At 41.4% G+C, this 16,379-nt stretch overlaps 1 protein-coding gene across 1 annotated transcript; it reads left to right on the top strand.

The window, feature by feature from the left end:
• The first annotated feature begins 6,468 nt into the window (after positions 1 to 6,468).
• Positions 6,469 to 14,442, top strand: LOC120438123 (NACHT, LRR and PYD domains-containing protein 14-like). The gene is made up of 4 exons (XM_039608570.1): positions 6,469 to 6,521; positions 10,390 to 10,566; positions 12,934 to 13,107; positions 14,381 to 14,442. Exons 2-4 carry the CDS (start codon positions 10,463 to 10,465, stop codon positions 14,388 to 14,390), a joined length of 288 nt encoding a protein of 95 aa, XP_039464504.1. The 5' UTR covers positions 6,469 to 6,521; positions 10,390 to 10,462; the 3' UTR covers positions 14,391 to 14,442.
• The last annotated feature ends 1,937 nt before the right edge of the window (positions 14,443 to 16,379 follow it).

The raw sequence follows: 16,379 nt of genomic DNA, 5'->3' as shown, positions 1-16,379 counted from the left end.
TTTTAAAAAGTTTAAATTTGTTCAGTATTGAACAGCAGAAATTAGGTTTTCTTTTCAGAAGTATGTAAGTGAAAAAACCAGCGGCGACAGCGCTGTAAACAACGGTAGACTTGTGTGTAACAAGCAAGCGAATAATGCAGAAAACAGTACAGAGAGAGAGAGAGAGAGAGAGAGCTGTGCATGAAGTGTGATTTTATCGTGGTGGAAGCAAAACAGTAAAAGTCAGAGTGATTTCATGACGATGTTTATGTGAAGCGTAGTTTGGATCTTCTTTTGCTGCTGGTTCGGTCAGTATTGTTTGGAGAGAGATCAAACTAACAGCTTTAGAATCAGCGCAAAAAGGGCGTGAACACAAAGCGCGGACCCGCCGACACATCAGAATCAGCGAGCTGTCGCTTTCAGCCCCGACTGTGAGAAAGGCGACATCTCACTGATTCTGATCCGCGGGTCCGCGCTGTGTTTACGTCTTTGTGCAGAATCCGTGTTCCTGCTCTCATTTACTGTTTTAGCTGTTTGGTGGTTGTTGAAATTGTGTGAGGTTTCACCTGAGATTCTGGCGTTTCGGGCAAAATAAATTTATATTAAAAAGTCGATTCAGGATTTTAATGAATCGATTTCACGTTATCCAAGCCAGAATCGATTTTAATCAATGAATCGATTATTAAAACCCACCCCTATCCTGTACCTGTGTGATCTCTTTAAATAACTCACAGAATATCAACACTAACACCACAAGTTTGTTGGTATTTTAACCATTGATTTTGAATTAAAACCAACAGTTAAAATATTTTTACACCAGAGGAAAGAGCAGCAGAAATATTAAGAAACAGACAAATAAATCATTCTGCCTGTCTTCAGTCTCCATGAACAGCATCAACATCCTCTGGTGAAATTTCTCTTTCCTCCTTAAAATATATTAAATGTCAGTTTAATTCCAAATTAATGGTTAAAACATGTATGTCACATATGAACATCAGGAAATAAAGAAAAGTGACTGATTCAGTTCCATATATGCTCCAGGGAGGCGTTAAGGTTCATTAAAATTGTTCAGTTTTAAACTTTAATCTGAGCCGAGCTGACGTCCTCAGGAACAAATAAACACCGAGATAAACTTCACCTTACAGATATAATCTAAATGAATCATATCCAGTCTCAGAGAGTTGACAGTCAGCTGTGTGCTGGGAGACATGTTTGTCTGCAGTGTACGAGCTCTGACCGCTCTCCAAAAATGTCAGAGTGAATACTCCAGCTTAACAAATCGATATTTTAAACTTACACTTCTACATTCTCGCCTAAAGACAATATTAAAAGTGTAGCTGGTGAGAAACAGAGGATTTAAAAACTTTAAGTATAGGTCGGGTCCACACATGTCCAAACACCTGTGCGTAGGCCTGCTTGTTACTGAGAAACGCCCACTAATAAAATGGCCATAAGGCCAAAGCAATGGTTTTGACTGGTGTTGACCCCGCCCCCACCCTGAGTGTGGATGCTGAGAGAAGGGACAGCTGTGAATATGAGGCTGTGGGAGCAGATGGAGAGAGAGTATGTCAGGGTATCCCAGTTAGAGCAGGGCGATATGACCAAAAATATTTATCACGATATACATTTGAAAATTTTTATATGCCTTCATTCCCATGTGAAGCACTTTGTAACAGCTTCTTGTCTTAAAAAGTGCTATATAAATAAATTTTACTTACTTACTTACAATACAAGCTTTACTGGGGTCAGAAATTAGACAGACTCCAGTTCCTTTGTTTGATTGATCTAGTTTGATGTTAGGAAAGAGATTCATGAGATGGAAAAACCTCCCAGTCTACTGAGATTCAGAAATGATTTCTACACGTGGAAACTCCCTGAGTGGGAACAAAGAGTGTCCTGTCAGGAAGAGCGTTTGGAATATGGATGTTGAGGATGTGACGGTGCCTGAAATCCTGCTGCTGTTCTGAACCATAGTTTCTGATCTAAAGGTCAAACAGAGTCATGATGGTTGTTTCTATTTGTTCCTTTTTAGTTTAGTTCCCCTGAAATCAGATCTGATATCAGCAGCTCTGAGTTCATTCATCATTATTGTCCAGTGATGAGATTTCTGCTCCGTTTGGTAACAGTCAGCAGGTTTTTCCTGCGTGTGGACGTGAACAGTCGTACCTGACAGCAGCAGGTAGCAAACAGAGATCATCTTTCCAGCTGGAACTCTTCACTGAGCTGAACTCATTCAAAATGTTCTGGAGTCAAAACAGGAAACGGTCCAAATGTGTGTCTTCACTCTGACTCTGGATCAGATCTCAGTGACAGACTGTGGACATTATGGAAGCCTAAATGTGACACCATCTTCCTCCTTCATCTGCAGATTAAAGCCAAACAAAGATTCTCATTAAAAGTCTGCAGGTCTGAGAGAGACTCAATCGTTGTGTCAAACACAGTAAGAGGAGCTGAAGCACAGATGTGAAGAGCAGATGTTCATCAGATTATGACCTCACTCTGTTTTGTCTTCATATACATTCAGTCTGTGTTTATAATGCAGATTTTCTGCTTTTATAATAACACATTTTATATTTTCTATAATCACAGACTGACCAGGTATCGACTCTCAGAGACTCACTGTGAAGTTGTGGCCTCAGCTCTGAAGTCCAACCCCTCCCATCTGACAGAGCTGGACATGTGTAACAACAACCTGCAGGATTCAGCAGTGAAGCTTCTGTGTGCTGGACTGGAGAGTCCAAACTGTCGACTGGAGACTCTGAGGTGAGTTCACTGACTGCAGCTGTTGTTGTTTTTCTGTATTTCAGGTCTTTGATTGATGTTTGAAACTTTCTTTAGTTCCTAAATGTTCAGGATGTGTCTGAAGACAAATGTTCAGAAGTTTGAGTGCTTTCAGAAATGTTGTGTCTTTCCAAACGACTGAACAACAGTTTTTCCTTTTGGCTCCAAACAGAAGTGACAGACTTGAGCAGGGTTCATTTAAAGGCTGACAGAAGTGGAGTGGTGACGGGGAGATGTTTGACATATAGTATAATACAACTATAATTCATGTGCAGTTGTTGAAGTTGTAGAATCAGAAATGGCAGTTTGGGGGTATTCCCTGCTTTCATTGTCCTGCTTGTGCTGATGAAAATGTTCATTGACGTGTGAATTCATTCTTCAACACTCGATTCTGCCTGAACAACAGGAAAACTTTGCTTATTTTTGTGTAACACAATTTCAAAGCACTGAAGCATCGACTTGTTTCATTATCCAACAATGAAAACAGGAAACAGAGACAGCTGGCCTTCAAAGTAAAAGCTGCTCCTTTTGAAACATGTTGTAATGTAAGAAGAGCTGAAGCACATAAATGATCTATGTGCCAAAATATTAAGGACAGGTGATATATTTCTGTGAGTTTTGGGATTCAGGTGTAGATGTAATAATGTTAATATTGTACAGTTTCCTGTTCCAGATCAGCTGATCAGAGTAAGGTCAATCAGCGCTGAGCATGCTCAGTCTGAGTTATAGAGCCTTGATACTGCGATTCACAATGGCAACGGCATGAGCAGAGGCTCTGTGTGAATCCAGAGGAGCAGGAACATGAACGATGACAGTAGATGTTTGTGTGTGATGTTCTTTCAGTGTTGCACTTTGTCGACGCTCCCTGAGCACTGGTCTCACAGCCAGCTGCACATAGAGACCAGTGTTGTTAGTCCAGGTCAGAAGATGACTTGTTGGAATGAAAATGAGCTTGTAGTTTGTCTGCTTTAATCATGTGACTGGAAAAAGGTGTTGGACTTCAAATATGTCCATTTCTTTCACACTTCACCTTTAAAAGTGAAGCCATGTGGTTCCTGGAAGGAAAAACACGACTTTTTCAAGTCTTTGTCCTGTTTTTATGATAAATGTACGACTTTAATGTGAAACATTCAGAGTTTTTTCTCTTGTTGTGTTTGTTTGAAGCTGCTTCCTGTTGGCTTCAGCTGTTTGGAGTTTCCATTTTCTAAACTTCTACATTCTGAACCTTCTTCAGCTCTGAACAGATGATGAAACACTGAATGATTTCAAGCTCACACTTTGTCTAATAAACTTACATCTTTCATTCTTTATACAGATTGAGGAGCTGTGGTTTGTCAGAGATCAGCTGTGATTATCTGGCAGCAGCACTGAAGTCCAACCCCTCCCATCTGAGAGAGCTGGACCTGAGCTGGAACAAGCTGCAGGATCCAGGAGTGAAGCATCTGTGTGGTTTTCTGGAGAGTCCAGGATGTAAACTTGAAACTCTGAGGTCAGTCAGCATGTTTTAGTTGTGCTGAGATGAATATGATGTGAAAGTTGTGCTGACACTAAACTGCAGACATCAGGCTGATATTATACTGATCCACACTGAGGATCTTCATGGTAAAGTCTGTTTTCTTCTTCTCTGGTTTAGTCCATTGACAGAACAATGTTCACATTTCAAACAGTGATACTCAACGTATGGCCCGCGGCCCACACGCGGCCTGCCCACCTTTCCTGATTCAGAGAGAGGGGACCCTGATTAACTGTGTAGCTTCTTCCTCTCAGTTCTGAGTATCAGACACAACAATGAATAATCCACAGCTGACTCTCTTTAGCAGGTCAAAGGTCACGGCACACAGCAGACAGTCAGAAATCTTCTAACTCTGATCATTTATCAGTTGTGACTCTGTGAGACTTGATCAGAGGTGTGAGCATCACAGCAGAGGCCTTTGTGTCAAAGTCACTGAGGATCAAACAGAAACACATGAAGCAGATTTTCCTCTTCTGGCTTTTTATAGCAGATAAGCTTCAAAATCTTCTGCAGTGGATCAAAAACTGAAGCAAACCATGAATCAACATGTGAACATGAGCTGATGCTGCTGAAGTGAAGCAAAGTTACAGAGGTTTGATTACAGACACAGCTGAGAGTTTTTAAAATGCTGACAGATTACAAAGTTTCCATGGAACAGCAGAAACGAGGCTTTGCTGTCAGAGGCCGACAGCACTGAACACAACAGCAGACTGGTGGCTAAGAAACAGTGAATGATGCAGAAACAGATGTTTGAAGCTGTTCTTGGAGGACACTGAGAGAGAGAGAGCTGTGCAGGCAGGAACAGCCAAAGTCAGAGAGAATTCATCAGCATATTTATCAAACGTGAAGCAGAGTTTGATCTTCTTCTGCTGCTGGTTCACTCAGTTTTGGTTGGAGACAGATGAAACCTGCAGCTTCAGGATCTGTGAGCTGTCCACTTTCAGCCCCCGACGGCGTGTCCGTATGCGTGCCGTCGAGTGAGCGATCCACGCTCTGTGTTTCCATCTTTGTGTGTTTAGCTGCTCTCATTTACTCTTTTAGCTGTTTGCTGCTGGTTGAAATAGTTTGTGAGCTTTAAGCTGAGATTCTGGCAAAATCCATTTATATTAAACATCGATTCAGGATTGAATGAATCAACATCGCTTTATTCAAATTCAAACCATTTAAATGGGAACATGAATGTTTTACAGCCGCCTCTAATGCTGGGTAATGTCAGCTGGTCCATGTGCAGCTGGCTGTGAGGCTCAGGGAGCGTCTACAAAGTGCAACACTGAAAGAACATCATCCATAAATATTGAGGAATAACTGGACTCTCATACAGCGAGACTCAAATGCCTTTAAACATCAGCTTATCCTGCTGATCCAAGTCCAACACTGAGTTTGTAAAAACATGTTTGTCAATCATTTTGTTTGGTTTATGAGGAAAATGATTCAATAACTTGCTGCTAATACACAACATTTCATCATATTTCCTCATAACCCTCTTTTGTCTGACCATTTGATCCCATTTGAATTTGCAATAAAGGATCCACAGAGTTTGGTGACAATAATGACAGTAGATGTTTGTGTGCTGGAAGCAAATGAGTGTGTGATGTTCTTTCAGTGTTGCACTTTGTAGACGCTCCCTGAGCACTGGTCTCACAGCCAGCTGCACATAGAGACCAGTGTTGTTAGTCCAGGTCAGAAGATGACTTGTTGGAATGAAAATGAGCTTGTAGTTTGTCTGCTTTAATCATGTGACTGGAAAAAGGTGTTGGACTTCAAATATGTCCGTTTCTTTCACACTTCACCTTTAAAAGTGAAGCCATGTGGTTCCTGGAAGGAAAAACACGACTTTTTCAAGTCTTTGTCCTGTTTTTATGATAAATGTACGACTTTAATGTGAAACATTCAGAGTTTTTTCTCTTGTTGTGTTTGTTTGAAGCTGCTTCCTGTTGGCTTCAGCTGTTTGGAGTTTCCATTTTCTAAACTTCTACATTCTGAACCTTCTTCAGCTCTGAACAGATGATGAAACACTGAATGATTTCAAGCACTTTGTCTAATAAACTTACATCTTTCATTCTTTATACAGATTGAAGGACTGTAATTTTTCAGAGATCAGCTGTGATTATCTGGCAGCAGCGCTGAAGTCCAACCCCTCCCATCTGAGAGAGCTGGACCTGAGTCACAACACCAACCTGCAGGATTCAGGAGTGAAGCATCTGTGTGGTTTCCTGGAGAGTCCAGGATGTAAACTTGAAACTCTGAGGTCAGTCACATGTTTTAGTTGTGCTGAGATGAATATGATGTGAAATTTGTGCTGACACTAAACTGCAGACATCAGGCTGATATTATACTTATAGCACTTATACTTTAGTGCTGCAGGCAGGCAAAGTGTTCAAATAGCGCACAACTTCAGTTTTTTTTTTCCTATATGATGAACTCTGCATTATTAAGTGATAAGAACAAGTAATCTGAATTCCTGTAATCATTATGATGCTATAATTTGAGATACAATAAATAAAACAAGTTTTTGTACAAAGTATCGGTATCGGATCAGTATCGTCGATACCACCCTGAATATTACTTGGTATTGGATCGGAAAGAAAATCAGTGGTATCGCACATCACTATTATAAATTTGGCCAACGATAGAGATTTTGACTATACCGCTCTATCGCGATAGCGCATGTTGATGATGTCATCAAGCTGCGCCTGTTTTCGTCGAAAGCATCGCAGCGGCTAAAACCATTATCAACTGCAAATTATGCCGGGAGACAGTCACAGCAAAGAAATGAAGCACTTTTGAAATATGTGGAAAGCCAAAAACTGCTATGCGATTGCATTTGTCCCTGACCACCAGAATCCCTCACGTTAACTTTTATGGAGTGGAAAAAAAAGTTGGCGTTCATCCTCCAGCTTCACTGTGCTAATGTTATGCTAACATAGCTGTGTTGCTAGTGATCATGTAGCACAACATTATATACCAGCTAGTCCAACTTCAGTAAACCTACTAACATCACTGCTGTTTAGTTTTCTGTTTTCATTTATGTTGGAAGTGATAGCAGAGCTGTACATTTTACTTAGTTTCACAAATCTCTCAGTCAGAACATGGTATGTCATGTTTAGGTGGAAGCTAGCGAGCTAACTTCCTGTTAACTTCTAACTCCGTTAAATTTAATAAATTCTGTTTTCATGGATGTTAAACTTAATTGTTACACCTGGTAAAGCAGCAACGCTGATGATTTTATTAAAGATGAAAGAATTTAGACGGTTTTTAACTCTCAGTGTTCGTTTGACTTTGGGACCTGAAGCGGACGGAGTTTTGGACCCAGATTACTCTGTGAAGCTCCTCCCTACGCAGGGCTCGCAAAATCGCTAGCCCGACGTCCCGGGGCTAGCGATTTTTCCAGTCGGGCTACCAGAATCTACCCCTGCCCTGCCCGTTGGGCTATCATAGGAAGGAAAAAATATATGACAATGCTTTTGCATTCTTTCGGAAATGTAGCTGGGTAAATATGTCATTGGCGTCGGTGAGCCACTCAATTAATCGAATTTTAATCTAAATTACGATCTGGGCTTTCAACGATCATTAAAAATGACTGAGCCGATTATTACCACCTCCCTCGTGCTTTACTCTCGCGCTGCTCCGTGTGACAAATCGAGCGCACCTCTCTGCGTTTCAAACACGCGCCACAACAATTAAGAGGAGCTAACAGAGGGAAGCTCGGAAAGCTAAGCAGAAGTTATTTGGAGAGGAGAGTGCCTTTGGTTGAAAAGAGAGGTACAAAAGAAACCTTCAGTGGTGTGGAAACATTATGGGTTCACTAAACATAGATGTTTACATTTTATTTTTTATATTGCAAACATTTGCACTGTAATCAGTATTTGCACAATATTTTATACTATTTTTGACAATCTTTAAAGCCATTATTCAATACATTGTTATTGTTAAATGAATATCGTCAAATAATCGAGATCTCAATTTCAGAGAAAATAATCGTGATTATCATTTTTGCCATAATCGAGCAGCCCTATATGTGACATATTGAAATTGCATTTGAATTTGTGCTTGTTTTTTGCTTTCACTTTGCAATCGTGCGAACTGTGTGTAGAGAGCGGCAGCACTGATTGGTGAGTGACGATAATTTGCGCACCAATTCCTCTGACATCGTCTTATCAATCGTTAGCTTACTATGCAAACATGACAAGTGAAATCTCCCGCAAGAAGCTTAAACATGTGAGAGGTTGATCGCGCAGAGAATCGCTGACCGTTATGTGAGTGCGTGTGTAAAAGCAGCAGGATATATATTTTAGTTCTGCAGAGCCAAATAAGACCGGTCAGGGTGAAGAAGTGACAGCCAAAGAAAAGCCGACCACAAAACGGAAAAGTTATGACAAATCAGACTATAAGGCAAAAAGAAAGTGCAGCTTTATGGTTTCATGGACAAAAGAATTTCTGTGGCTGCAATATGACAAGCTAAATAACCAGGGGTGCACATAAGTGGTCTGCAGCTGCGCATTCGCTGTCAAAATAAAAAACGCGCACAAGATAAGAAGTTGTAACACGTGTTTGCGTACATAATTTTCTGGAGGAGGACAGACATTTGTTAAGAACTCTTAAAGATGTCGAAGAAGCTCCTTTAAGCAATTACTTTGGTGTTCCTCCACCTCCAAAGAAATGTCAGATGGAGAACCACAAAAGAAGCGCGTATTCTCGAAAAGTGGTTGCAGGAGGTGAGCTGGCTTCAAACAAATGATGAACGCACAGAGATGTGGTGCAGAATGTGCCGTGAAAATCCCACTCTAGCAGACAAAAACAGTGCCTGTTATATGTACGCAAACGTGCATTGCAACTTCTTATCTGGTGCGTGTCTTTTATTTTGACAGCGAATGCGGACCACTTATGTGCACCCGTGTAAATAACATAATGTTCTGCCGGGTGTGTTGTTGGTTTCCCTCGATTTCTGAGTGGACAAGTGCCTTTGTTACTGGGACCAGTAATTTTAAGAAAGACCCCCATTAGAACCCATGAGAAATGCAAGAAATGCATTATTGCTCAGTCTGCAATATCTTTCCCAGAACAAACACCAACTGCAAAGAACATACTAAAAATAAACCTGAAAAATCTGTTTAGAACAGCGTACTATGTTGCAAAGAGTGAACTACCACTGGCAAAATTTAGCAGTCTTTGCAAACTTAAAAAAAATGGCCTCGATCTTGGTTCCACTTGCTTCTTATCCGTGACTTCAGTGGAAATTTCAAATTCAGGATCTGACACAGACTGATTCCTGTTCACAGTTCTTACAAGTTCATAGAAATTTCTGTTCAATTAGAACCAATTATTTGAGTTGATGATTGTAATTTTTATACAATGTTGTAATTTGTGTTTCAACAATTTTTTGATTAGTGTTTTGTTTCCATTACAATATTATACTTTAATGTATAATATTGTAACGGAAACAAAACAGGAAACAAAACATAAAAAAATTGCTCTCTTTTTTATTCGGGCTACTTAAATTTATTTTGGGCTACCAAAAACTGAAGAGTCCCTGCCCGAAGGGCTACCAGGGACTTTGAAATTTTGCGAGCCCTGCTACGGCAGCCGTAATGCTCCGAAAATCCATCAAAACATTTTTTAACAGATTTCTGCACGCAAAAATTGGTTCGAGGTCAGTAAGCACAACCAGAATTCATACATAAGGCACACTCTCGATTTTTGAGAAAATTGAAGGATTTTAAGTGTGCCTTATAGTGTGGAAAATACGTTATACAGAAGAAAAGAATGTATCGCAATATATATCGTTACCGCACGTGCTTCAAATTATATCGCGATATGGATTTTAGGCCATATCACCCAGCCCTACACTAATGGTTCCTGGAAGGAAAAACACAATTTTTTCAAGTCTTTGTCCTGTTTTTATGATAAATGTACGACTTTAATGTGAAACATTCAGAGTTTTTTCTCTTGTTGTGTTTGTTTGAAGCTGCTTCCTGTTGGCTTCAGCTCTTTGGAGTTTCCATTTTCTAAACTTCTACATTCTGAACCTTCTTCAGCTCTGAACAGATGATGAAACACTGAATGATTTCAAGCTCACACTTTGTCTAATAAACTTACATCTTTCATTCTTTATACAGTTTGAAGGGCTGTGGTTTGTCAGAGATCAGCTGTGATTATCTGGCAGCAGCACTGAAGTCCAACCCCTCCCAAATGAGACTGCTGGACGTGGGCTACAACAAGAACCTGCAGGATTCAGGAGTGAAGCATCTGTGTGGTTTCCTGGAGAGTCCAGGATGTGGACTTGAAACTCTGAGGTCAGTCAGCATGTTTTAGTTGTGCTGAGATGAATATGATGTGAAAGTTGTGCTGACACTAAACTGCAGACATCAGGCTGATATTATACTGATCCACACTGAGGATCTTCATGGTAAAGTCTGTTTTCTTCTTCTCTGGTTTAGTCCATTGACAGAACAATGTTCACATTTCAAACCTTCAAAGAAGAAGAAAAATCCTCCACTGGATAATTCACTGTGAAACTCTCCAACTCTTCATTCCACCTTAAAGTCTGTCTGACACTGAAATCCAAAGCAAAATGTGCGTTTGCTTTACAGACAGCAGTCCAACACAAACATACACACATCATCCAAAACACAGTCCAACATCCAAATCTCCTCCACTGCCAGCATGAATGATGGGAAAGAGAAGGAGGAAGACTCTGACATTCAGGGTTAGAATGAGTTTCATGAAGCAGACTGTGAAGATCAAAGCTGCATTAGAAGCTTACATGAATGAATGAGTGGACAGAAGTGGACAGAGATCATCTGAAGCACTTCAAAGGCTTTAAATCAGCACATTTCTCTTTATTCTTTATCAACTCTGTTAGTTTCTCTCAGTTTTCTGTGGAATGAAGCTAACAGCAGGCTAATAAGATGCTGACCAATAGGTTTCTATTAAAGGTTGTAATTTGTATCTGAAAAAGTGCTTTAGGCTCAGCAGGGATCAGCTTACAGTTAGAATACAGCTGCTGGATGGGATTAGCATGTCATAGCTATCTACCAAACTGCTAACTGGGGGATTTCAGGCCATCTATGGATCATTTTTGCTAACTGTTTATTCAGTTTAGGCTCACAGGGCTGCAGCCTGTGCCCTAGCCTAGCTGTCATAGGGCAAGAGGCGTGGTCCACCTGCACAGGTGAGCAGTCCATCACAGGGCCAACAGAGAGAGACAGAGAAGCACTCTCTCACATCCACACCTACAGCCAATTTAGAAGCACCAATGAACCTAAGCAGCATTTCATTGGACTGTGGGAGAACATCCAACCTCCACAGAAAGGCCAACAAGCTTCAACCTACAACCTTCTTGCTTTAAGGCACTAGTGCAAACCACTTTTCCCCATTTCAGCCCAAATCCTGCATCTTCCTGTTTCTGACTCCAGGCCAGCTCCACTAACACTTTCTCATCAGACACTGCCACCTAGTGGAGGAAGTCTTTGTTCCATTTGAAGCTTCAGATTACAGTTAGTTCCTTTACAAAGAGGTGGAGGTGGTGGAGCCACAGCACCATCATCACTGAGTGCCATAGGACACTTAACCTTTGTTTCCATATGCTGGGAACTTCCTGTTGTTCCAAGGAGGACTGGAAAATGTGAGAAAATCTCCCAGTCAGTTCCTCACAGCACACTTCAATCATTTCCCTCCCACAGCATCAGGACCAGGACTTTTTCTCTCTTTGGTCCCACTAAGAGATTTCCACACAAACACCTCATCAGTGGGACTCTCAGAGCTACCAGCCCTTTGCTACAATCACAAAGCTCTTCATTGAAATCAATGATATCAAAGCTGGAATCCAATGAGTCCAAGTCTTCTGCTGATTCAGCATCACATTCATCTTTGCTCCTTGTTCTGCATCCCCACCATGGACTTCATTCCTTTCCAAGCCAGCCTTGAGTGTCCTTTATTCAGCTCATCCTCTGCTTTACTTTTACACCTGATTTTAGCTGCTTTATCTCTCTTTCAACAAGTTTCTGTGCCTCAGTCTTTTCTTCTCTCCCTCATAACAAGACAGCTTCTTCTGCCTGAGAACATGTTGGAGTGATTTACTAATCCAGGGCTGCTTATTGGGGAAAATACTTCCTGTTTTCAAAGTAATCCCCATTTTTCCCAGAAAGAAATGTAAATAGAAATCGATGATCTAAGTGAGAACATGAGCCTTTAAAAAGTCCCAGTGGGTGCAGTCAAAGCAGTCCCTCAGTCCCAGTATAGAGTCTTTGGTCCAGACTGGAACACCTGTGTGCCCAGTTTGAGCTCTCTTCAGTGCTGTGACCTGACAGACCCAGAGGGCCATCACATCACATGTAGAAGCTCCCCTAATGGAGCCACAACACATGTCCAATACTTAGTCTGTCTTGTTGGACAAACTGGAAGAAATGATTCAAGGACTTAGTCACAGAACAGAGATTCAAATCTCCAAAATCCAACTGGCTGCATCAGGACATATAGTCTGAAACTCTGCACAGTTTCCTGTTTGAAGCTGCTTCCTGTTGGCTTCAGCGGTTTGGAGTTTCCATTTTCTAAACTTCTACATTCTGAACCTTCTTCAGCTCTGAACAGATGATGAAACACTGAATGATTTCAAGCTCACACTTTGTCTAATAAACTTACATCTTTCATTCTTTATACAGATTGAAGGACTGTGGTTTGTCAAAGATCAGCTGTGATTATCTGGCAGCAGCACTGAAGTCCAACCCCTCCCATCTGAGAGACGTGGACCTGTGGGACAACAACCTGACGTATCCAGATGTGAAGCAGCTGTCTGATCTTCAGCAGAGTCCAGACTACAGACTGGAGACTCTGGGGTCAGTAGAGTGATGGAGTGAGTGGGTGGTGCTGTCAGCAGTATTGTACTAAACACAGTCAGTATGAAACAAAGATCCAGTGTGATAGGTTTGTAGCATAAACCTATTCGCTGGAACGTTCAAAACAATTTGCTACACAGCAAGAACAAGACGCAAGTAGGCAACGTTCTTAAGGTTACTCATGCATGAGGAGACCTGCCTGGAGCCAAGCGTCGTTCCACCCACTTGACCTCTGTCAGACTCTCAGCCAGGTTCCCCATAGCACTCCTTTTATTGTGGTTACATGAATATGCATAGGTTCATTAACATATAACATCTTACATAGGTATACATGTGGACAAAGAATACTGTGTGTGTGTGTTTGTGTTTTGTGTGTGTGGGGGGGGGTCAGAGTGTGACCCCATAAAGACTTCCCTAAACCTGCTGGTCTGGAAGTCCAGCAGTTCACATAAACAAAAGGCACTTAGACTAAAACAGATATAGCTACGTTTATCCTACCATAGAACAATACAACAAGGTACGACCTCTCCCATGCTCCCAGGATGTGGGTGTGAATGCCAGAGCCTTTGCAGCCTGCTAAAGATCACACATCCTATCACTACACAATTGATTATACACCTCTAAGCATATATGGTTAAATATTTCTAAGCATAAATGACAATCCACTATATAACCCTAACACAGTGTTTCCTGTAAAGCTGCAGCTTCTCAGTGAAGCTGTGAGAGGAGAATGTGACAGGCTTCAGGATTGGACGCAAACACTTCCTGTTTCTCACCTGTATGGTCACCATAGTAACGGCTGCCACGCTCTGATCAAACACTGTCAACAGCCAATCAGCTCTCTGAACAAAGCAGCACGCAGACCAATGACTGCATTCATTTCCAAGTTTAAAGCAGTGAAGAACACAGTCTGTAGGTGAGGAAGAATTTAGTGAGAGCAGATGTTTGGATGGAATTCCTCCAGTTAACAGCTGGAACATCTGGATTGTTGGGCTTGTTGTTGGGGTTCCTACAGAGCTCAGAGTGGACACACCAAGCTTCTTCTAATGAATGAAAGTCCAAACTCAAACTAGGAGGGAAAAACATTTTCATCAACTTCAATAAAAATCCAAAGATTAGAAAAAGTGAAGCAACAATGAGTCCTAGTACAGTCCCAGCACTGAAGTCCCTGCTGCTCTTTATACTGGATGTGCTGCATCACTGACTGACAGCTGATGAAGAGTCTCTGGAAACACTCGTTTATCTCCTCTGCTCTTCCTCCTTCTCTCTGCAGGTGGGGATGATGATGGTAAACAGGACGGTGTGTGTGCTGAGAGAGGAGGAGCTGTGTCCTGATGATCCAGAGAGGTTGAAGCAGCAGCAGCTTGTGTGTAGAGACGCTCTGACTGGGCCATGTTACTGGGAGGTGGAGAGGAGAGCTTCATCCAGCAGTGACTGACAGAGGAATGAAGTGCAGATGACTGTCAGTGCTGCAGAGTGAACTGCTCTGAGAACAGCTCCACTGTCAGACACAATGTAGAGTCCAGCATCATCCCTGTGTGTCCCTCTGGATCTGACAGAGGATCATCAGTGTATCTGGACTGCTCTGCTGCTGCTCTGTCCTCCTACAGTCTCTGCACAGTCTCTGTCTCACTCTGGAAACATTTGACAACTTGTGTAATTACAGAACATTAATATTAGATTCAAACATGTGATCTTCTCTTTATTTCTGAATCTTTACCAAATAAAGAAAAACTAACAAACAGAACCTGTCGTGTCCTTTTTCTCCACATCTGTGAATCTTTTCTGTGTTTTCCTCTTTTCCTCCTTCCTGCAGCTCCATCTTCATCATTCTGTGTCCAGTATATGTGAACATGTCCAAAGCATCTGAGCCTCATGTTACCCGTTTGTGTGAGTTAGGCCTGTCGTTGTGTTGTGGTGTAGAAATCAGGGGCAGGAGACGGCGCTGGATCTCTGAGTTCTTTACTGTCAACATCTGCAATATCTAGAAATGCAAACCTGTGAGCTGTGTGTGTCGTGCATCTGCTCGGCCACCTCTCCTCCGGCCGTGCTGGAAGCAGCTGCGTTTGACAGTTTTATCGACTCTGCAATAATCTAACAAATTAAATGTTCAAAAAACTTAAGTACTTCAAAGTCAACAAAAAGCTTAAAACAATTAAATAATATTTCACTGAAAAAACAACAGCTGATAAGAACGATACACAAATTCTAATTTGTTGTTGTTGTACAGTTATTTCATTTTTTAACTTAATTTTTATATTTTATCTTATTCCTTCCTAGTCAAATGTACCCTTTTAATTTTAATTTTCATATTCATTTCCTATCCTATTCATAGTCTTTTCTTTTTTTCTTCTTTAGGTCACGAGCAGTAGTGTAAGCATTTCACTGCATATTGTACTGTGTATGACTGTGTATGTGACATAAAAATTTGAATTAATACAGAAACAAACAAATACAACTTATTAACCAGGATCCATGTTTTTGTCACAAACACTGAATCAGCTGATTCACTCTTTATGTTTGTTTGTTTTGTGATCATAGTTCTGGTTTCTGTGTCTTCACTGTGTCCCACGTCTCCTTACTTTGGACTCTGTGTCATATTTCCTGTTTTACTTTGACAGTCCTGTGTTACTGTTTCCTGTCTGGTGTGTGTAATTGGTCCCAGCCGTGTTTCCCTCCTGTCTCCCGTTCCCTGATTACTAAACTGCGTCCACGCCTCCACAGCTGGATTCCAGGATTTCAGAGCATCCAGCTGTGGTGAGTGATGGAGACACTTTCTCTGCTCAGTGATCAGGACAGTTTATTGGAAATCAGAGAACATAAAGGCTGTTTTCCACCTGCCCGTTCTGAAGCTGGACATTAAAGACTGCTGGCTTCATGGACATGAGTCAGAAATGAGAAAGACAGACTGCTAACCTCTCCTGCAGGAAATAAGCTCCGCCTCTTCCTTTCCTGTATATGAGTGATTTGATTCTGACATGAGTCACAATGAGTTTTCTGTTTATTGTGACTTAAAGCGAGCAGCAAAGACACTAAACTGTGTGTTTCCAGCTGAAGCTGCTTGTTGTGTTGCTCCCACAATACTGTCTAAAACAGTCAGTGAGGAAAACTCAGTTTATGCTTCCAAGCTCATTGTGACAGGACACATTGTGTTCCTGCAAGTGCTGATTTTGTCTGCATCCCTGAGTTCAGTGAGCTGCCTCCAGGACTTGTGAACCCCAGTGTGTTAAGGCTGCATCTCCCAGATGTTTCCACCTTTCCAGCACAGACGA

Source organism: Oreochromis aureus, linkage group 3 (assembly GCF_013358895.1).
Source record: "Oreochromis aureus strain Israel breed Guangdong linkage group 3, ZZ_aureus, whole genome shotgun sequence".
Classification (NCBI taxonomy): domain Eukaryota; kingdom Metazoa; phylum Chordata; class Actinopteri; order Cichliformes; family Cichlidae; genus Oreochromis; species Oreochromis aureus.
This window is presented reverse-complemented; position numbering and strand designations above follow the sequence as displayed.